Source organism: Glandiceps talaboti, chromosome 16, assembly GCF_964340395.1.
Source record: "Glandiceps talaboti chromosome 16, keGlaTala1.1, whole genome shotgun sequence".
In the NCBI taxonomy this organism is placed as follows: Eukaryota; Metazoa; Hemichordata; class Enteropneusta; family Spengelidae; genus Glandiceps; species Glandiceps talaboti.
In genome coordinates, this window is record NC_135564.1 from 7,925,466 (window position 1) to 7,948,241 (window position 22,776).

At 35.4% G+C, this 22,776-nt stretch overlaps 2 protein-coding genes and 1 non-coding gene across 3 annotated transcripts; 1 reads left to right on the top strand and 2 right to left on the bottom strand.

The window, feature by feature from the left end:
- Window positions 1-213: 213 nt before the first annotated feature.
- On the bottom strand, window positions 214-15,520 carry LOC144447592 (cytoplasmic dynein 1 intermediate chain 2-like). Its single transcript, XM_078137669.1, has 16 exons — window positions 15,215-15,520; window positions 13,876-13,993; window positions 13,236-13,320; window positions 12,001-12,122; window positions 11,522-11,548; window positions 8,557-8,652; window positions 7,361-7,520; window positions 6,898-6,997; window positions 6,414-6,539; window positions 5,914-6,060; window positions 5,242-5,355; window positions 3,789-3,922; window positions 3,374-3,518; window positions 2,860-3,000; window positions 2,467-2,592; window positions 214-1,415 (listed from the first exon to the last, which is right to left on the bottom strand). Exons 1-16 carry the CDS (start codon window positions 15,308-15,310, stop codon window positions 1,308-1,310), a joined length of 1,845 nt encoding a protein of 614 aa, XP_077993795.1. The 5' UTR covers window positions 15,311-15,520; the 3' UTR covers window positions 214-1,307.
- On the bottom strand, window positions 1,702-1,866 carry LOC144447878 (U1 spliceosomal RNA). The gene has a single exon (XR_013482060.1). It is a non-coding gene; the product is annotated as a U1 spliceosomal RNA (small nuclear RNA).
- Window positions 15,521-15,803: 283 nt separating the features above from the next.
- LOC144447642 (succinate dehydrogenase assembly factor 3, mitochondrial-like) lies at window positions 15,804-19,360 on the top strand. The gene is made up of 2 exons (XM_078137720.1): window positions 15,804-16,136; window positions 18,728-19,360. Exons 1-2 carry the CDS (start codon window positions 15,966-15,968, stop codon window positions 18,899-18,901), a joined length of 345 nt encoding a protein of 114 aa, XP_077993846.1. The 5' UTR covers window positions 15,804-15,965; the 3' UTR covers window positions 18,902-19,360.
- The last annotated feature ends 3,416 nt before the right edge of the window (window positions 19,361-22,776 follow it).

A 22,776-nucleotide genomic window follows, 5' to 3' on the forward strand; every position in this document is an offset into this window, starting at 1 on the left:
ATCTATGGAATGATCATGATGTAACATTGCAACGTGTGCTTTGGGTGGCAGCATAACATAGTGCCCTCAACGGCAAATGATTCAGTCCATTCGTTTTTTCTGTGCTTTACAAGCTCGACGACTTTCTAACGTCGATTAACTTGTCAACCTCACATGCACAATGATGTTAACACTTTTACGTTTTCATTATTTTAGTGCATTTTATTGACTGCATTTTATTGACTGCAAGGAAATAAATTACATATGAGCTAATATGACAAGGTATTTGCTACCTATGATTTGATGCAACAACAAAAAACCAATTACTCCAAATGTACAGGAAACTATGAGATGCGATTTTTGAGACTTAGTATACGTCAGTATATTTTATTTCACGATATTTCCAAAAACAGAATGAAGACAGACACAAAACATTCAGAACATAGATAAAACGTTCGCCCCAGAAAGTCCTACATTAGGGAATAACAATAATGATAAATCTAAAATGTCATTAAATGCTTATTTAGTGAAAACAAACAATGCAAAAGATTCTTCCCTAGGGGCATATAGTGAAAAAAACAAAATATATAAAATATTTAAAGAAAATATTAAAGAAAATAAGCTAAATAAACCCTCTTTAAAAATTATTTCTGTAATCTTCCCTTTAAGTAATAATGATTTTTTTCTGAATTCACACATTATCATAATAATTCAGTTCTGTGTGGCAGTAGCTAGTTAATTATGTGTGAATTGGTTTTAAGACGAGTGTAAATTTGTTGTGGACAAAATACTATACTAGTTACCCAAATGTTACCATGATTTATATTACCAAGTTTTACCCTTTTCACATGTACATGTAACAATATTCAAAAGTCACAATTTTATTGACAGAATCACTCCATTTGTGCTAATTTATTATAATCATAAAATATTATATCACAGTTTTCTGTATACTGTTTTACCAGTACGCCTGTGGCGGTTCCATGCAAGTTTGCACCTGTTGCTTTCACACTCACCACAGTAGTACGTAGTAGTAGTAGCCGCCCTACTCACGGCAATCAAATCAATGCAACTTTGCACGAGTGACCATGTATGTGGGGAAAATATTGTATTTCAAAACATCTAATTTGATATTTTGTTACATATTTGATTCAATTATGACATTATCAATCATGTTTTCATGCTAATAATAAAATTCCACACCAATACAGCACCGTGAAATATAGTGATGGCAAAATTGCAAAAAAAATTAATAAATTATTTGTGTTTGATCTACTACAGTGGCATTGTAACTACGTGACATCCGTGACTACCGGTACATTGTGTAACTATCTTGATAATGCTAAGTTTTCTTCAGCTTCCTGTTGGTTTGCCTTGATTTCGCCAAGAGTTCGCACAAATCGGGACCATTCATCATTCCGTGGAGCCGCAATATGCTGCAATGAATAGAGAGAGGTTCTTGAGTCACCTTATTACACATTAATACACATTACCTTAAATTCATATTTCCATTAACTATTTCTGTATCCACTCTTCCTCTGCGCTTCGAGCTCTTCGGAGATGAGGCGCATTACAAATCATCTTATTATTATTATTATTATTATTAACAGATATGATGAACTTTCACTTTTTACATGTATAAAATATCCTGATATGTCGGAAACAGTTCATGGTGATATTCCAGATGAGATTACAGACAAGTCTTACTTTAGTTTTAAATATCAGGGGATAGCGCGAACGCAGTCCCCCACTACCATAAATTATGCACCTGAGTCACCCACATTTGGGGTGATCGCAAGGGTCAACCTGCCCGGAGTGCAATGGACAAGCCTCGCCCTGGAGGAACCACCTACTTGATCATGGTTAACCTCTGTGCCAGGTAAGTATGCCTTATTAAAATTTTGCAAAATCACAGTATCTCATACAACAAAACTCAATGTACGGTTTTACAATGGTCCCTAACTTTCTCTTTGTCTTGTAGCAAAGAAGATTCCATTTTCAAATCGAAAGTCTGATGAACACACTGTTGGGAAACAAAGTATTCTAAATGCATCGATAGTATATTTAATCTTCCAATTCTTTGAGCAAAATAAGAAAATTTCGTCTCAAATAAGAGTCAAATGTTACAGATGCATCATGGGTAAATAATTTGATGAAAGAGGGCGCACTATAAAGGTTTCCCATTCGTGGAAGTTTTCCAGTGATATCTCAGGGGCCAGTGAGCATGTAATTCTTCTTTCCACTCCGCCATTAAAACTTACCTACTTCAATCATGACTCTTCCTCATTTACATGTTTCTATCTATATCCTTTACCATGTTTTCAATTGTTACTTTAATTTTGTAAGTATTTCTTTGTCTGTGCCTGGAGCTCTTTGAAGAACAGATGAATCATAAATGATGTATTGAAAGTATGCCAATATGATGCATAATCACAAAGTAAGTCTGCTAGCATGTTTATCAAACGTCTAATGTGGTACAATACCTACCTCTGCTACATCATATATCCAGATTCTACCATCCGCATCACCAGCAGCAATTTGATGACCAGACTGTGCCCAGCGAATGCGATTTACAGCAGGTTGACCATCCAACACTATACCGGCTGTAGGGACCTGTAGGAGAAACCACAATACAGATAAGATAATGGGTGGAAAAGTGGCACTGCAGTCAACTCTGTGTGATACAGCGTTTTGAATTGATTCAACAAAAATATGAAGCATAAGAGGTTGTTCGATGATGGGGAGTGACACAAATAGTTTATTCATTCCTTTGGGTGTTCATATTCCAAGGAAAAATAATATCCTCCTCACCCATGTTTGGAAATGTAGGTTGTTCTTGTTATTATTTTGGTGTTGTTTACTTTGAAAAGATTCACTGACCTCTGTATCATTGTTGAGATTCCACAGATCCAATCTACCAGTACCATCAACACAGGCAAACAATGCTGGGTGAATTGGTGACCATTTGACATCATATACATAATCACTGTGGTCTTCAAATGAGTAAAGTGGTTTTTGTTGCTGTATGGGAAGACACACAAGTGATGACTTTTACCATACATACACAGTTACCAAAAGCAGTAATTGAGTACAAACACAGCTTGAACCTGTGACCAGTTTCACACCTGAGCTGGCTTTTTCAAGGAGTTAGACAGGAACTTGTTCTCTTTTTACTTTACTTATCAAGAGAGCCATTGCAGTCCATATTATGGCAAATGGCTTTTTAGGGGGACAATATTAAGTTACGTTATGTACATCAAAATAAAGACATGGGAATAGATGGAATATGTTACATTTAAAGTTAAGACACTACTATATTAGAAATTCTTTTTCATTGATTGATTTAATAATTAGCCTGTGTACTGCACTGTTGCTAGGTAAATAAACTACATACCTTGAGACTCCAGAGTTTGACAGTCCAGTCAAAGGAGGATGTAAGGAATAAATGAGAGAAGTCAATTTGACCTTGAACATGCTGGCAGTCTATACCAGTGACGGGACCATTATGTCCTTCATATAAATCACTAATACCAGCCTTGCTGTGAAAAAAATGGTAGAAAAAAAAAAGTGGTAACTTTTCAAAAAAGGTCTTGCCAAATGAAATAACTTTTTCAAATAAATTTTTCTATCAAGAGAAGTAACTTTTCATACTAAAAAAGATTTTTGCACATCGTTAATACTGGTATACACTGCCTGTAGTAAATATTAAGACAATATGATGTCTTGTTAACAGACGAGTTTTCCTAAATAAAAATGAAAACTTGTTTTTTTTAGAGTTATGGAATTGTTGATTTTTCATTTGTACTAACCTGCCATGTCTACATGCAGTATAAACAGATCCCTCTTCACTACCAACAACAAAGTTATTGACATCACCAGTAGGGAATGACAGACAAGTCACGGCAACCACCTTAGGATGTTTATGTAGTAGCTCCATACTATCCTGTTTTTATATATCAAAGATCTGTAGTTAACATTTCACGACCTAATCCCTCAGTTAGTAGATTCAGTTAAAAGACCCACGTCAGATTAGGAATTAAGTCTAGGCGCGAAAACAAGTTGTTTGGCAAAGCTATAGAAAAATGCAGGTTTGTACCAAGACCTTGGATCTGCACTTGAAAGGTTTCCAAACAAAAGCTGAGGGTGTCAGTGTGCAGGGCAACAGTGTGAAGGGTGACATGGTGACAGTGTACAGGGTGACAGTGTGCAGGTTGACATGGCGAGTGTGCAGGGGACAGTGTGCAAGGTAACAGGGTGACAGTGTGCAGGGCATAAATGCCCTTGATGTGCAACTTTGGTGCAATATAACCTTTCCTTGCCTAATACCAAAAGAAAGCCAAAAGGTGTAGAAGCTAGACTATAGAAAAAGTTGGTTCAGAAGAAAAGAATGATCCTAAGTCATCCTAATTATGATAACACTAATGCAATGACTAGGGATTGAAACATGGCTCTTTAACCACACAGTTTGAACCCTTTGGTCTTGGGGTACTACCATCTTATCAGTGGAGCCACAAGAATAATATAGGACCATTCAGCATTAACTTTTACAGCTATTAACTCTGTCAGACAACAGTTTTGAACCCTAATCCAACATTGGCTTAAAAATGCACAACATTTCATTACTTTGGGCAGACCACATGATCAGTGGATATTACCTTTTGTTAGCATTCATCATGTGAATAATGTTACTCATGAATTAGAAACTAATTATGCAGTAAACACAATTTTAGGTTTAAATCCCATGTTCATACTTCAGTGTTATCTTACTGTATTGAAATGAACTTAACATTACTGGGACAAGCCATTAGCCAAGCAAGTGGACTTGTTATCAAAGAGTACCAATATTTACACATGTGATGATGGGCTCTTACATAACACAAGTAAACAGCTGTAAAACCTCTATTCAGCCGTCTGCATGGACTGCAATTGAGGCAAACCTTATCTCCGTCTTATATCAGTTGTTATCAATTTATTAGGCTATTATAAGTAACGCTACAAACAGCTTTAGAGATGCAAACAACTTTTATGACACCCGTTTTCGCCAGGCAAGCCCGCGGGTTTGTTGCACTTGGACCGCTAATGGTTTGTGACTGTCATGATCTAACCAGAAAATGAAAGGGATATATAACTTAGCTATTAGGATTATATAAAATCAGTCTTTCTCTCCCCCCCCCCTCCCCCTCCCCCATCAAATCTGGCAAAAGCAATACTCAGTGTTCCCCATTGTGAATATTAAGTGGACAGAATTGATTGAGAACTCACCTGTGGTTGAGACAGCATATCTAGACTCCATGAACACATTTTGCCATCAGTAGACACACTAATTAAGTTATGGGCATTCTGTGTTCCTACTACGTTAACACAGTACACTGGGTGCTGTAATCAAATCCAGAAAGTCTAGTTAAAATCTCGCTGTAAATATAAATACAGCAGATTTGATAATTTACAGAACGCCTTTTAACTTGTCAACTATTATCTTTAAAAAATACTGTAAAGGGGAACATCACTACAGGAAATAAAGGTATTTTCATAAACTTTGGGTTCTGGAGAGTCATATTCATTACTCATAAGTGCATATTACTTTCAGATAAATGGTCATGAATATGCAGTGTCCATCTAATACATATCCATATCTGTGAAGACCCATGATACAACAGTGTACAACTGCTAGAACAATAGAGGTGAAAAGGAGTTTCAATTTGGTATTTCTTGGCAATCAAGTGAAATTTATGTGATGTGAAATCATGAAGTGACTCTTCAAAACCTGAAGTTGTTCAAACACATTTATTTCCTGGAGTGGTATTCTATTTTAAGATAACTGATGAATCAATCCAGTCTTTTTGGTTTGTGTTTCTAAAAGTTTACTTATTCTCAACCAAGATTTAACTGAACTCAAAACTGACATAAACAACATCCGAGACATAATGTACTTACAGTGTGAGCAGCTGCTGATAATGGTGTTCTCTGGACTGGCGTTCGTTTGTTGCTACGGTTATCCCACAGAACAATTTGACCGGAGTAAGTACCACCAACGACAAGGTTGGGATGGAAACGTGCAAACACAGATGACATCACGGCAGACTGGTGAATAGAAAGATAAAATACGGTATTGTCATATTTTACCTAATATTTCAAGATTTTCATTCCAATTCATGTTAAAAAATGTTGAAACAGAAATGCTTTGAAATGAACAATAGCAACACTTAACACAGTATGTGCCTTGGAAATAAACTTTTTGCCATTACTTTGTTCAAGAAAACTTCATCTACATTTTTAGCATTACAAGAGAACTGAGATGTAGTGAAATGCACTTTTTATGAATTAAATTAATTTGATTATTATTATTATTAAAATATGATAGCGGATTGATCGTATAACTATTTTTGAAATGAACAGAAGTGAATAAATCAATAAATCAATAAATTGATTCATACTTGGCAGTGGAAGATATACTCTGGTGTTGTCTTCTTGTATTTCATATTCCATACTAAAGCTACACCATCAGGTTCATGAGGGGCTTCCTCATTGTTGTTATAGGATGCAACCAGCAATTCAGGATACTAAACAGGAGAGGAAAACAAATTTTTTTAAATACATTGTACTAATGAGACAGTTTCAAAGATTGTACTGAAAAGTGAACTTTTGTTCCAAACACAAACTTGAAAATTTTACCTGCAACTTGTGAAAGTTTCAAAGATTCCTTCTCATTAGCCACAGTGATATTTATGCAGTCGTTGTGTGAAAGTCACTGTTGCCATGAAGGGGCTCGGTGATTTTTTTTATGATGTTAACATCATTTTGTACATGTATTTGTATTTGAAGCAAGCTCAGCATCATTTTGTAGCAAATAAACTGAATATATGCAGAAGTATATACTCGGTATTACACTATACATAAAGATGATATTGAAAGTATTACCTGGGGACACCAGTCCATACTGGTTATAACACGATGTTTTGACCACCGTTCATCAAAAAATTGCCGATTCAAAGCAAGTTTAGCCCCTGCTTCCATTTCACTACAAGTTAATCAGAAGAAAACATTACGTACACATCAACTGAAATTTACTAATATAACTTTAAAGGTCACAAAATTTGAATTTTTTTCAGTGTCAATTTTGTTTCATGTGAGGAATATCATTATGTCGTACTGATTGTACTTTCTGAAATATATACATAGTTGAATTATCCAGAGTTCTGTAGCATTGCATTTAAGTGAACTAAATGAACACTTAAATCATGACGTTATGTTTGGGCACACCTAATGAAATTTTCACCGACATCAGGATCACAGAGAAACTACACTTGCATGCACATAGCCTGTAAGATATGCCATGTCACTCACCCCTACATTACATGTAGATATATATACTGTTCCATACCTCTCCTTGTCGGCATCATCTCCTCCAGTATAGTCAGTGAAAATATCGATCTCTTCAAACAATGCTCTCTCCATGATGCGAGAACTTCGGTCAAAAAATTTAACAAAATCTTCTGATGTTATGATTTGCTTCTTCTCTTCTTCAGTTAATTCTCTTAAAACTGCAAAACAACACGAGGAAAAATATGTTACATCTGTTTTAACCAGAGTGACAAAAAATGACTTTCCATGTATACACTATATAAAAGACACTAAAGTTATTTCTATTCTATTCTATTCCATTCCATTCCATTATATTTCATGCCATTCCATTTGATTCTATTCCGATTTGATTCTATTCTATTCTATTCTATTCTATTTTTATTCTATTCTATTCTATTCTATTCTATTCTATTCTATTCTATTCTATTCTATTCCATTCCATTATATTTCATGCCATTCCATTTGATTCTATTCCGATTTGATTCTATTCTATTCTATTCTATTTTTATTCTATTCTATTCTATTCTATTCTATTCTATTCTATTCTATTCTATTCTATTCTATTCTATTCTATTCTATGTTGACATATAATCTGCATGGCCAATAGAGGATTGTGATGAATTTTTTAAATGAAAGCCAATTGTACATGTATCTATATATCAGACCAATAAAAAATAGTTGTCTTGAACAAAAGAATAACCACTTTGGCTTTACTGATAAGACTGTACAGTATTCCAAGACCTTGGGATTCAAACAATGGGGTTTATTAACAAACCTTTACTTGCACACATTTCTTAACTATCTTGTCTATAACTTATTTTCTTTTTTTCTCAAATCCATGACCCGGGGATTCAGATATATGGAGGTTTATCAAATCTGACCTGTACACTTCTGTTATCTATCTTGTCTGTAACTGACATTCTTTTTTCAAATCCAAGACTTTGGGATTCAGACATGGAGATTTAACAAACCTCTACTTGTAGACGTTTCTTAACTATCTTGTCTATAACTCACTTCATTTTTCTCTCAAATCCAAGACCTTGGGATTCACACACTAGCATTTAACAAACCTGTACTTGCAGATGTTTGTTTTCTTGTCTATATGTTACTTTCCAATTTCTCAAATCCCAAGATGTTGAGATTTAAACACTAGCATTTAACAAATCTGTACTTGTAGACATTTGCTATCTACCTTGGTCTATAAGTATAACTTACTTTCTTTTTCTTCTTCATCCAGTGCATCTTCTTTATGTGGTTCTGGTGTAGCAGTCACTGCAGGTATTTGACTTAAATCTTCCTCTTCATCCTCATCTACAGAATCAATGATATCAAGTTTACATCAGTGAATTATTCAACTATTTTATACCACTCTACAATTCCTTCTTTTGGTCTAGGTTTGATCTAGCAGTGCATATAACATGTGGGACACTCAATTTGTCATAAATAGTTTGGATAAAGGACTGCAGTGATGAAATATTATGTACCACTGGCTTTGATGGATAAGAATCATGAATATGTCGTCATGTGTCTGCAACAATTTTCATTCTCATATCAAAAACCATAGACCTTTATATAATTGATTGTCCAATTCCAAATTGCTTTGCGTGAGAGGATGTCGTTTATGTTGTTACATTTAGTCTTGTTTTGTCTTTATTGCATTTGAAATAACATTTTTATCAAGACATGTTGACCTCTTTGATTATGAGTGATTTTATAGAACAAAGACTAAACACCATCAATGACAGAGAGGGATTTTACTGGTGAACCCTGGGTACGGTCAGGTGACAACCATCCCCCTGAGTAAAGTGTGAAAACCCCTCAGCGCATACACAATACATGGCATTGTATGGTGAGACACACAATGCAACCTGGAACCAGCAGCAGGTCTATGCATCAACTGACATACTATCTACTTGTACATATAGTATCGGTACTACATGGAGCTACACTTGATCACATGAGGGCGCTGTTGTAAAATCTTGTAATAGTGGTAGCCATCAATGTGTTCACTAAACAGTTATAAGATAACAACACTTACATACATAGTTATCATTATCTTTCACAATAGACATTTGACGTGTAACTGTTTCAACCATAGCAATATTGAAACATTCCAATTTAAGATTAACTTGGGTGCATTACGCTCATACATTACAGCATACAGTAGGCTTCAAATAATACAACAAATTTGAGCTTTAGTTATATCACATTCCGTGTAGTTAGAATAGCAGTGTCTATGTCTGTTTCATGCACTAAAGCAGCAGGTCACGTCCAGCACTTATAAATAATACTAAAAAGCAGTGAACACAATTGCTTGTCCAGGTACCTACTCAGTGTCAATATGAATTCTACCTCATAACTCTCTTGCACTGTGTCAGTACTACCCAGCATTCAGTGCACACCCAACTACAGCAGACCAAGTTGAAAAGTTGCTACGCAGGTAAGTTTCATTTAACTTTTACATTATCTACCACATTCTGCACATAATTTTTTTTTGATAACTTGGTGAATGTTTCTAACAATATGTAAATAGTACATATCTAATGTCTGTAGTACAAAGACAACAGGCTGACAATTGCTAAACTCTACCAAAATCGAGCAGATACCAGGTACATCATTTTCACCAAAATGTCTCAAAAAGTTCTAAAGTTCCATACAAGTGTCAATAACATGACTATTTTAGTATTTACAAATAATCTGAGATAATAATATAATAACTGGTATGTTCTGAAAATGAACTTTGACATATGGGTACCAAAATTTTAACCAATACACACAACAGAATTTGATAAGCTGAGAGCTGACGACTACAAACTGCCAGTCTTGTTCACTATGATAGAGGGCGCTGTTGATAAGCTAGCTGAGAGCTGTCGACTACAAACTGTCAGTCTTGTTCACTCTAGGATATATGGTGCATATTTTTAATTTGGCCCATTTTTTTTCAAATTTCAGTTGTTCAGATATCAACCTTCACATAAAACTACAAGTTCAAGTCTAAATCTCATCCACTATCCATTTTCCTGTTCAATGGTAATGAAATGATGAAGTTTAGGGTGACTCTTTTTATTTATTTTTTTATTTGTGTCTTTTTGAAAGATCTAAAAATGAGAAGTCAGTTGGTTAAAAAATTAGGAAAAAGAAAAGTAGTAAAGTATGTGTGTATATATCATAATCTTGGTGTTGCTCTCAATTCATAATCATACTCTGGATGCCTTTGTCAGAAGGATACTGTGAACCATTTGACAAGAATGTGCCTCGGTGACAAATTTCAATGAAAATTAAAGTTTTTAAATCTGCCCAAAACTTTTGCCATATGAAATCTTGTCCCTGGTTCTTTTGAAATGATAAAAGAAATTTGGACATTCAGTGTCTTGTTTTCAAGGAATTGACAAATGTTTATTTACCAACAGTGTTGACACAGTCGTCGGTGGCCATATTGGATTCTAAAATTACTAAATTTTGTTATCAATACATCCTCTTTTATTGCATGGTGACCCCCATTTTTTTCCTTGTTTTGGACTGAGAATGGACTTGAGTTTTCTTGAACAAATTAACAGAAAATATTTAGACAGTTTATTTCCGAGGCCCATTCTGTGTAAAGGGGAATTAGTTTCTCGAATAATCTTTTAATTAAGTCAAGGAAAAATATGCTTCTGCATCTTTGCACTGCACGTCTCTACTAAAGATGAGAATCAAAATCAGACTTTTTTTTATAAGCAGTCGACAATTCTCAATTTCCTGAGTTTCTGAGTGGACGAAAATTTAGCCTTGGAAAGTGATCTTGTAGCATTCTATAAACATATATCTTACATCATGCCCTTGAGCCATTTTTTTGTAAGTACCCCCTAAGTTAGTCTGTAAGGTATGCCGTGACAGGGCGCCCTCAAACATCGGCCAACCCCTAACGTGTGAGAGGAGGCCGGTGAGGGCGAAGCGTCACGACGTATCTTACAGTCTACCCCTAAGTTTACCCAATATAATGGACTAAACGTGGTTGTGAATACATATAATATTTATGCTTTCAAAAAAAATGACAAATAAAAAAGAGCTACGCATAATCGATTACTAAAACCTGTGCAACTTAGCAAATATTACTGTAAACATATGGCAGCCATGACATGCATTTTAAACATGTATTAAATATTTAAAATAACATGCATAGAAAAAATGTATGTGATACCTCCATAGTCCACAAGGTTACGACGACCTTGAAGGTAGAGAGAATTTATGAAGGATTGATTAAACCAATAGGAATAGGAAAATAATTTGTGCTATGACCTATGACCTATGACCTATGACCTTTTCACAGAAAGTATTGTGTTGAATTGTTAAATGTTTTGTTATAATCCAATATATAATTTTTCATTTCTGTGTATGAATAAATTAGCACTGGTTTAATATTGCAAACACTTTTTTTAAATAAGATGTTGATTTTTCACTTGGAAATTATCTAAAAAGAAAGGAAAATGCAATGAACAGCTCAAAGAAAAATACATTTTAAATAGATTATTTCTCATAATGCATTTCTTTACCATGTCTAAGGAAAAAAGTAAATGCGATGAACGGCTTACAATCTTTTTTTTTTAAGAGCTTGTGTCTGCACTTATTTATATATGAAGAAACTGATAAAAGTGTTTCAAAAGTTTGCAAAGTACTCACCTTCTTGGTCACTGGTAGTTTCTACAGGTGTCTGTGTTTCTTTTGAATATTGCACCAACTCTTTTGGTGGGATTACAGTTGTAGACACTTTGCTGTATGCTAATTTAGGTTTATGTTTAGGGCTGTACAAGTAAACAATGTCAAAATGTGAGTTACAGTAACATGGTTTACACTTTTATACGATCCCTGATATCTGAGGAGGGAGGCTGTATGTCCTGTGTGTATGTCTCTGAAAAGTTATGTACTCCATCAACAGGGTTAATCTCAAGAGTGCTACAAATCAATTTACCCACATGGTACAGACTGTAATTTGATGGGTGTTTAGTTATTGTTCCTCAATATTTTTCTTCATTCAGTCAAGGAAAATACCAGTGATCAAAGGGGCCTTGTAATGAGTCACAAGACCCCTAGTGACAAGCCCTTTGGTCATGGGTATTTTTGGCTGAATGAAAGACAAATATTGAGGAATAATATAATTATACTTCCTAAAACATAACTTATGAAAAATCATAAAAAATAATGGCAATATTGGAATGTTTTGACTCATATCTCAAGCACTGTAGAACCAATGACGTACATGTAGATACAGGTTGCCATGATGTAGAACGACCGGGATATATAATCCATATTTCCTACTCAAACACAATAACTTGGCTTGTGCATAACAGCATAGTATAATGGTTATTGTATGTTTTTCTTAGATTGATATCAACTGAAATCTCCCAATCATCATATTTTGCCAGTAAGAACCTCACTAGTAACTATGTATCTATAAAAGTGATGAAAAATTGCATTCTAATTTCTTTGAACTTCAATGATTTTATAATGCAATAATTAGTATTAGTAGTACTTCCAAATAATTTCAAAAATTCATACTATGGTCACCACAATGCAATGCCCTAGTGTTCTAATGCCATTCTATGTCTATGAACAGAAAAGAACTGGTGTATGGGTATCGTGACATCTCTGTCAGTACATTGTAAATGGTGATGATGAACTATTTTCTGAAGTCTGAGATCTGAATACATACTATGACTGGAAGATCCGCAGTTGATCTGCTTATAATACATAGCCACCTGCTGCCCCAGGGGTACCTTGCCACTTGCTACCCCAGGGGTACCTTGCCACTTGCTACCCAAGGGATACATTGCTACTAGCTTCCCCTGTTTGGAGCTTATGAGTGGTTACATAGGCAGAAACAACAATGGATCTCTCAGTCTAAGTACATTACATACCTGGAAAACGAGGGTGTTTCACCAGGAGAGTCTTGACTGCTGGCTTCACTCACTGATGACTTGGAGGCAACTGGTGATGTACTGCCTGTAGTGACAACATTAAAAAATAACCATGTATTAGATACTGAATAGATTCAGCATTTGTTGATCATCAAAACTATATTTTGTATTAGTTTATAAATAACTTACCTAGAGTATATTTCAGCGAAATCACTTCAACTATTATTGAATATGATGTAATGATGTAGACTTGTCATATGACCACAGGAGGGCATTGCACACAGTGATATCTCTCAGTTTGGAAACCAGAATACGATTTCAGAGCAAGGAAACAATGTGTTTGGTTGTATCAAAACTGTATGTTTTACTGCTGGGGGGGGGGGGGAGTTAGGGGGATTCACTATGCCTAATTCTGAGGTCACAAGCTGAAATTACTCTCGGATTTAAGTATATACATCCTCCATACTGTTATTGTCCTTGATCAGAATGATTTCATGGTGGCACTTTCTGTCTGTAAAATGTGCAAATAGGAAACAATACAACTGGCATATCTTGAATCAATAAAAAAAGACAAATATCAAGTGCGAGATGTGGATTTCTTAGAGTACAAACACTCAAGATATAGTCTGTGAAATGTCACCTTTTTCTGGAAGTCCAATGTCTTTCAGTAAATCTTCAGTTTCTCTCCATTTCTTTTCTAAATCAGTTTCTGATGAGGCACTGGCAGCTGAAGCTTGTCTGGCTGATGTACTCTGTGTCTATTAACATAATTATGAAAAAGAAATATGAAATTAATAGAATATATATAAATGAATCCAATCTGTAGAAATGTGTATTTCACATCCATTTATTGTTTTACTTTTCTGCTAGCTGAATCAGCGAGTAAACTTTATTATCTATTCATATTTTCTATCTGTGGTGTGGGAAATAAATTTCAATTTCAAATTCAAAATTTCATGATTTTGATATACTTGTCATATATAAAGTAAGGTGTATGAATTATTGGCGCTATTGATGGTGCAATTGTAAAAATCAATATATTGATATTTCTTAGACCGAGTTTTGTCATGATGGTTGAATGGTTAGAGTGGCCAGCTTGGAATTTGCAGGTTGTGGAGCTTTGCCACTGCTGTTCGTTTCTGAATGGCTAAAGTCCTTGGGCAAGATTTGAACCATGATTGTGCCTCAGTCAACCCAGCTGTATAATTGGGGACCTGGTAGGATAGAGGTTGTAATGTGAATGCTTTAATGCTATATGCTAATAGAGAATTGTGGGAAAGTCTGTTTAGGATTCTGAATTATAAATATTTAGCAAATTAAGTAAAATATGTCACCATATAATAATATGGCATTGTTTTGTACTTTTTTTCAAACCTTTCTTATTTATATGGAATTATTTTTCACGTTTTGGTGAGAACATTACAATATAATGAAATTAACTGTGATACTAGTATGTAAAAACTGACATCTCTCGTTGCTTCTGATTCAAAAAAAGAGTGATATAATCACATGAATATTGTATTTACTTTATATTGAATGAATAAAATAAATAGATAAATAAATAAATAATTGTATGATCAAAATTGAGTACTTGATAAATATATGGATAAAACTATAATTTTTGTAAATAATGAAAACACAAACCTGCCTGTCAGAATGAATGAAATGAAAAGAGGTACTTGCATACTAGTTACTTCATGTATTTAATATAGCAGCCTGTAAATACCTTTGTATTTAGTATTGGTATTAACAACAGAGATTGTCAATGTAATGTTTGTTTTACAATGGACCGTACAGATGTTGTCATTCTGTGCAAAATTGATATGCATGATGTAGGATCTAGGAATAACACCAGGGGAATGGGATGGGTGTCAACATGACAAACTGTAACTGTAAGTATTTGCTTGCAATACAAGGTCAGTTCTTGTAACGCTTGTTCGATGTTGTCTTTGAGTAATATTTCTTTTTTATTTTCCTACCTCTCTACGTTTCCTTTCCTCTTCTTTACGTTTTTTCTCCTCTCTGATTTGTTGAAGTCTCGCCTTTTTCCTCTCCAACTCAGCCTTTCTATCCATGATGGTGACCGATTCCGCTCTGTCCTACAGCAACAGATCTCAATCCGCTAGCCAGTGGCCACACTGCAACTATCTCCCAGACCAATGCAGGGTATTTCTTTTCCTGTTTTTCTTGGTAACTTGGAAATTATCGAACGCAATAGTTTCTTCTCCCAAAATTAATTATTTTATCTCAAATATAAATGTCAGCTTGTCCAGCACTGCACAGGAAATGGGTAGGACCGCAGTGCATTGTGGGTGTTCGATAATCGCGATTTCCAAGAGCTCCGTATTCGATAGGATACTGTGCAACGAATTTCATTTATTCCCGTATTATTAACATATAAAAACTTTTATTTGCTATTTTTGGCAGCTAATTTATTCCAAATATCTCTAGAATGTACAGTTATACTTACTTTTTAAAAGTAGACGATGAAATCTCAGTGTTCGAACCTACAGTTTAAAAATAAATACTGTATTCAGTGTCAATGAGGTAACTCATATCGTGTAGTATACATACTTCCATCCAGCTGAGCTGTCCTGCCGACTCCAAATCAAGGGGAAAGTGCAGAGTAAATATTCTCCGTGACATTGATAACCTAGTGCTGTTCACATATAGAGTGCGTACACATTTCCCCATACGTGCAACGACACGGACGTTCAACTGTCGAACGAGATGGCATCACATGCATCGATCGTCAGGTCGTTGTATAAGCGAGTTTTGACACTTCATCGAACTTTACCATTAGACTTGAGAGCTGTCGGTGACCAATATGTCAAAGATGAATTCAGAAGACATAAAAATGCATCAAAGGAAGAGACTGAAAAGTTTATGCACGAATGGCAGGTAGGTGAGAGGAAAACAGATCGTAAATGGAATTCAACCATGTCAACTTGGGAGTTATGTTACTGTCTGTCCCAAAGTTTGAAATTGGTTGGCATAAACAGAACCGGGTTATATAAAAGATATCTTAGAAGGAAGGTAAATGTAATGGCCTGGGGAAATGACGACAAGAATTTATTTTCTATCATCGAACCTCGGACTTGTTTTGTGGCCTGAGATCAAACCTAGGTGAACTGGAGACCTGCCGTCCTGCTTATTTTATCTTCCTATTTTGTTGTATAAGACGAAGGAAAGTCACGTGACATTGGTAATACAATGGTACTACTTTTGTACAGGTGTTTTCTCTCCCCTCTTAGGGAGTGTACAGTTTTAACTTCCGGGGGGGGGGCGGAGGATTTTCAGGGGCCACCAATTTTTCTCAAGAAAAATTAGGGGGGGCTAAATAAAAATTTCACTATTTGTTAGGGGGGGGGGGGGCACAAAAAAACCCCTAAACCTGAATGTCAGGATGGACAAGTGCCAGATAAAATAAAATATAGGCAAAACCCAACACTTGACTGTGCACAATGTCCTACAGAAGTAGCATTTAACATGGATTGATGATAAAACAGTGCACAAACCTATTAAATCATAATATTTGTATTCAGTGAAACAAAAATTGACCGGCGGTTAATACATGTAGCAACTGCTGGCAAATCTATGTGTTGCTGTATCTGTGTTTCATCTGTGCGTATTTTTGTTAGTGGTTTCAGGGGGGGGGGGGGCATGAAATAAAAACAAGAAGTCTTAGGGGGGCCAGATAATTTATACCAGTTTTTGTAGGGGGGGCCATCAATAAAAATCCCTTGCTTCATTAGAAATCCTCCGACCTCCCCCTGGAAATTAAAAATGTACACTCCCTTAATTGTGTAGAAGTTCATTACGTTAAGAAATAATTTGTAGTCCAGCACAGATAAGAATTAGAATTCTTGAAGGCCGATCTTCATTTGTAGTTGTAAAATTAAAACATACATTTGCATAGCCCATTGCATATCTTACTCCTGGGAGCTTACTTTGCTAGTCTTGGGTCTGTACTTGAGAAGATTGCCAGGGAAAGATATAAATCCTGATATAAATGACAGCACCCCTGTCTGGGTGTGAAGACTTCTGTCTTTGGCTAGCGCCCTCAACAGTGCCTTTGATCACTTTTTAAAGTAATCAGAAGTGCCCATGAGTCTAGCAGCTAATATACTAACTGTGCCCAAGATATCTTTCAAGATGACGCAATTCCAAGTTTAACATGTTTGCCAGAAAACTGTATTTAACATACAAATTTACGATCCAAGAATGACAAGCTCAGGCTGTTGTTTGATCTGCTATATAACATTTCTTTATACATGCTGCACACAACAGGATTGTAGTTAGCGACAGCCTCACAAATTGGCATAGATACACAATGGACCAGTCACTCACAAAGCCTCAGTTAAGGAGACTTTTAATTGCTTCACTATCTAGCATGTAAAATGGCAACCAGGCTTTGATCATAATTTTGTATGTTATCATTTACGTACTGTCTTAGAGTGTCTATGGATAAAAGCACCCACTTTGCACCTGAAAATACACCTAACCTTAGCAATTGTTGTCATGTGACATGTATAATGTCAGATCTCTGTTGTCACTGACTTCTTGGCAGATGGGTGCACACAATTCCACAACTCAGCAAAAACTCTCACAATCTACCACAGGATCTATCTTTTTGTTGAATCTAACATAGTGGTCAGACTTGTTAAGTTCTTGAATACCACTGGTGAAGGTATCTGCCCCCCCCCCCCCCCCCATTCATGCAAATGTGGTTGGCTATAACCTTTGCACTTTTTATGTATAGAGGAACAGATAGTGTCAACATCAGATAATTCAAAATCTATCAGTGTTATTCTTGGTCAATAGCTGACTATGCTGACACTTTTGTTAGAATAATTTAAAATTGATGAATAGTATTTCTATTCATCCTTCTGCCATGAAAATATTGATTGATCATTGCCAAATATTAGCATTATGTTATTACATGAATAACAAGATATCATAGTATGTAATACCAGTATATCATATTACGCCAGTGTATCATATTACACCAGTATACATTGTATACACTTTTTCACACCTGTTCTTTCAGTGGTGCACCAATGTCTTAACAGAAATACATATTTTTTAGATGAACAATGCACATGATTATTTGTGTGAAGGAAATAAGCTCTTAGAAGTTATAAATATTCAGTGTTCATCTAATCCGTATTCCTGTTTGCTGAGACATATGATGCAATAGTTCACCACAGAAAGAGGTGACAAATGGTTTCAATTTGGTATTTCTTGGCAACCAAGTGAAATTCATAAGATGTGAAATCAGGAAATGGCTCTCCACTACCCAACGTTTTATGAAAAAAATACCTATATTTCCTGGAGGGGTATTCCCTTTTAATGACTAGTGTATAACCATGATTGCATTACCGTGTGTTGGTGCTAAAAATGTTCATGCAAATTTCATGCATGACTATCTGAAAATATATTGTACATATTTTGAATTCTAAAATGTATTTCCTTTTCGTGCAAATGTACAGGTATATGCAAACACCTTAGCTATGCAGAACACACAGGGATCAGCAGATTATGGTGCCCACCTTGCGGAGGAAAAACTAGATGACTTCAGGGAGGATCAAGTTGGACAACTGTTTGAACTTTTTGAGGAAGCAACAAAACCAAACCCCTTTCAACCTCCCCAAGAAGAAAGATGATGTCTGGAGTTTTCGTATTTGTAGTAATCTATGATAGTGTAATTTATTGTTTCTACTAGTTTCTGCTTGTGACTTTCGATAAAACAAATTTAAAATTCAAATTGACGCCATTTTGGTGTTTGTAATTTTGTAGTATACTTGGAGAGAGTTCAAGGCAGATCAGGGTTTCAGCAGTTGAATTTTAACTGTTTAATATCAATAAACTTAATAGTCAGTGTTAGTAATTGAATTGTTATGACTGACCAGCACTTTTTTTAGACTGGGGAGAAGCCATGATATGCTAGCTTACCATTCTTTTGTGTAGCATTCAGACTTAATAGATGTCTGTTGAAGTGTATTTAGAAATGACACGACATGAGTTTTGAACTGAAACTTTAATGGAGAAATTTACTAGATATGAACTTTGACCTGATTGGAGGGATTGTTGATTTTCTGTGCATGCAGGAAAGTGAAATAAAGTTCTGACTTTAAGCTGACAGCAATTTATTGCATTTATGCTATGTACAAAGAACACATTCTCACTACTAGAAAGATCTGCTATTTGACCCAAATATAGTTGACCTTGACTTCCAAGGTTTTTGTCAGGCTCATGGAGAACTAGGGCAATGTACTCTTGAACATCCCAGAGAATCAATTAGGGTGACACAATATTTTTTCTTCTGTTTCTCATTACTTGACTGACCCAAATTGTCAGCTCCGACATTAACTTTAATTTGGCTTCAGACTTTGCATTATGTTTTGCGTATCTTTCCCCGTTTTACATGTAAATCCGAAAAGGTTCTCTCTAGTCATGTCAGTGATCATACCACAGGGTGCTCAGGCTCATTTAATTCTGTTTACAAATATAAACAAAACAAAATAAACATACAAGTAAACAAACAAACAAACAAACAAACAAATAAATAAATAAACAAGTAAACAAACAAACAAAATAAACTGACATGAGTAGATACATACATGAGTAAACGACAACAAACCAACGAACAACCAAACACTGCCCCCCCCCCCCCAATGGTCACATATGGAAATAACCCACGAGAACCTCCTTGTATAATGACTTTTATCCCAGAAATAATGTTCCTTTAAAGAGGTGAAAAGTGTGATACAATTGAATAGCTATCAAAGGTGAAACCTACGTGATGGCATTAAAAGTAACATTAACATATTTAAATTGTTTTTTTGTGTCCTATTGTCGTGAAGCGTTGGCAATTTATATTATAAGGTAAACTTCTCAAATTTTCTAACAGCTGAGATATTGGATCTTCATAGCTATTTTTATCAAATTTATAACTCATTGTAGTATTATATATTGAACAGTTGAAGGAGATAAAATGCTTGAAACATATGCTCCTACCTGTAAACAGAACTAGTAGATGACAACAAAGGGAGATTAATTGCCTATCAATATTCAATATTCATCAGTGAATAAGGGAAATGGTTTGTTGATGCCCTTGGCGATAAGATCAATCGTTGTGTAATTCCAGTTAATGAAGATGAAAACTTATGAAAGGCAGCAAATGTGAAACATCTGTAGGGTGAATTTGTAAACCACTTGAGACTACTTTGGAAACTGGTACGCCATGATATGAAGGCATTTTCATTAACGCTTGTGCCATTTCGTGGTCTTTATTTGAGTCACCTACTTTACTTTGATTTCAGAGGAAGTCGAAGTTGTTCATTTGGAAATCCTTGCTGTAAGCCGCATTGCTTCGTGGGAGACAGCATAAATGTTCATGCAATAGGTGAACAATGAATATTCATGAATCCTAAGTGCCTATTACCTCCAGTGAAAATGTCATGAATATTTATTGTTCATATGCTATTTAGACGTGGACTTTTTACCTTGACCTTCAAGGTCAAACTGTAATTTGTACTATAAGTTTGGAAGTTAATCAGAAATTACAGCATAGCAAAGAATCAAAAGTACAGAATTAAAATTTTATTTGGGATGAAATTCAATCAAATCCAAATATACACGTCTTTATTTTTGGAAACATATCAATCACGTCAAAAGATTTGACTAGATTGCACCAATATCAGTCAGGTGGGATAAATTTCCTATGAACACTCTGGCGCACATAACTATAATGTGGCGAAAACAGGTATGGTGCTCTGTACTCTCAAAGACCTATAATTAAACAAATGGGGTCGGGCATCGGTTGTTCAGGGCAATTTTTCGGTACACAAGTTTGAAGAATATTTTTTTATCTGAAATAATTTCACCCATTTATCCCTATCGGGATACGCCAATGGTAGGTACCACTTGATTCAAAAATGGTTTATTCCATTGGGATAAATACGGGAATTAGCTTAAATTGTATGTTTTTCATTTCGTCACAATAAACGTTTATCTTGATATGAGGATTTCGTGCCTGAATATATGAGCTTACTCAGTATTAACCAGATTAACAATTTCAATTGGTTAATGAACTGATGATGTATGCTTCAGGTCAAGGTCATGGACTTGTACATACTCAGACTGACCGTAAATTTGTTTAAAAAACCACCTGTTGAATAACACACATTTTCAACATATATGAATTAACAATACAACATTTAATAATTTTCGTACATGACTTCACTACCCCATGCTCGCGCTCCATTAGTTTTCATTCGTTGGTTGTTGTTGTTGTTGTTGTTGTTGTTGTTGTTGTTGTTGTTGTTGTTGGAAACACTTTATATCAGTATGTCATATACAGATTTGGATACATCTAGTTATGCCCTGGATGTGCTTGTGTGTTATTTCTCAATCTGATTTCAGTATCCACCGAAAGTAAGTGAAATGTATACGAATCATCACAATAGAATTTTCTTTTGGGCTGATTAGAACCTCCTTGTATAAAGATCGTATCTACTCTCGAATGTTGCCGAATAAAAGCCGAGGGGTGACAGAGCATACGTACGTGTACCTTTGTTGGGCTCGGGGCTGTCCTGGAATCTAGCAGCTAATTAGAGCTTCATACGAAATTTAGGTTATATTTTGTAGAAAGGGTGGTAGGTCAACCGATGATTACATCTCGCAAACACCTGCTGAAAGCACTAGTTTAATTTCATAGACCCTAGGGTCTATGGTGTAACCTTGCAAAAACTACCAAGAAAGCTGTTGCATTTAATTTCAAATCCACTACACTAGTTGAATTTCCAATATTTGGTGCCAATAAAAAAGGTCATGACACACACAGACGTGATCAATGACTAAATGATTATCCAAGCAGAACTTAATTTCCAGGCCTGTTGATGAAGACAATATGTCATTTTCTACAAAAATTAACCAATTATATTAAGTGTGTGTAATTTCCGAAATGAGATATGTCCCAAAGTTCATCTGGATGTTTGGTTCATTGACAAAACACAATACTTAGCGTCAAATACCTATGATCGATTAAGCTCGTAACAATCCAACGTTCGAGCACCAATTCGACATCGATTGAGGTTTACGAGTATATATATATATATATATATATATATATATATATATATATATATATATATATATATGTGTGTGTGTGTGTGTGTGTGTGTGTGTGTGTGTGTGTGTGTGTGTGTGTGTGTGTGTGTCTGTGTGTGTGTCTGTGTGTGTGTGTGTGTGTGCACACATACATACGATGGGTGATAGAAGATATTACGGATTGGTCAATTCTATGCCTCCTCCATATACGTAAAATTTTTGCACTTGATGTCTCAGAATAGCAATGGTTTGATTGCCCAGGCATTTGCTGTGTAATTACCCATCCTTTTGCAGACGTATATCTCATTGGTTTATTGTTCCCTACTAGTTAGAGGAGAATTACGTAGGTTAAATAATCGTGAGTGAGAGAGAGAGAGAGAGAGAGAGAGAGAGAGAGAGAGAGAGAGAGAGAGAGAGAGAGAGAGAG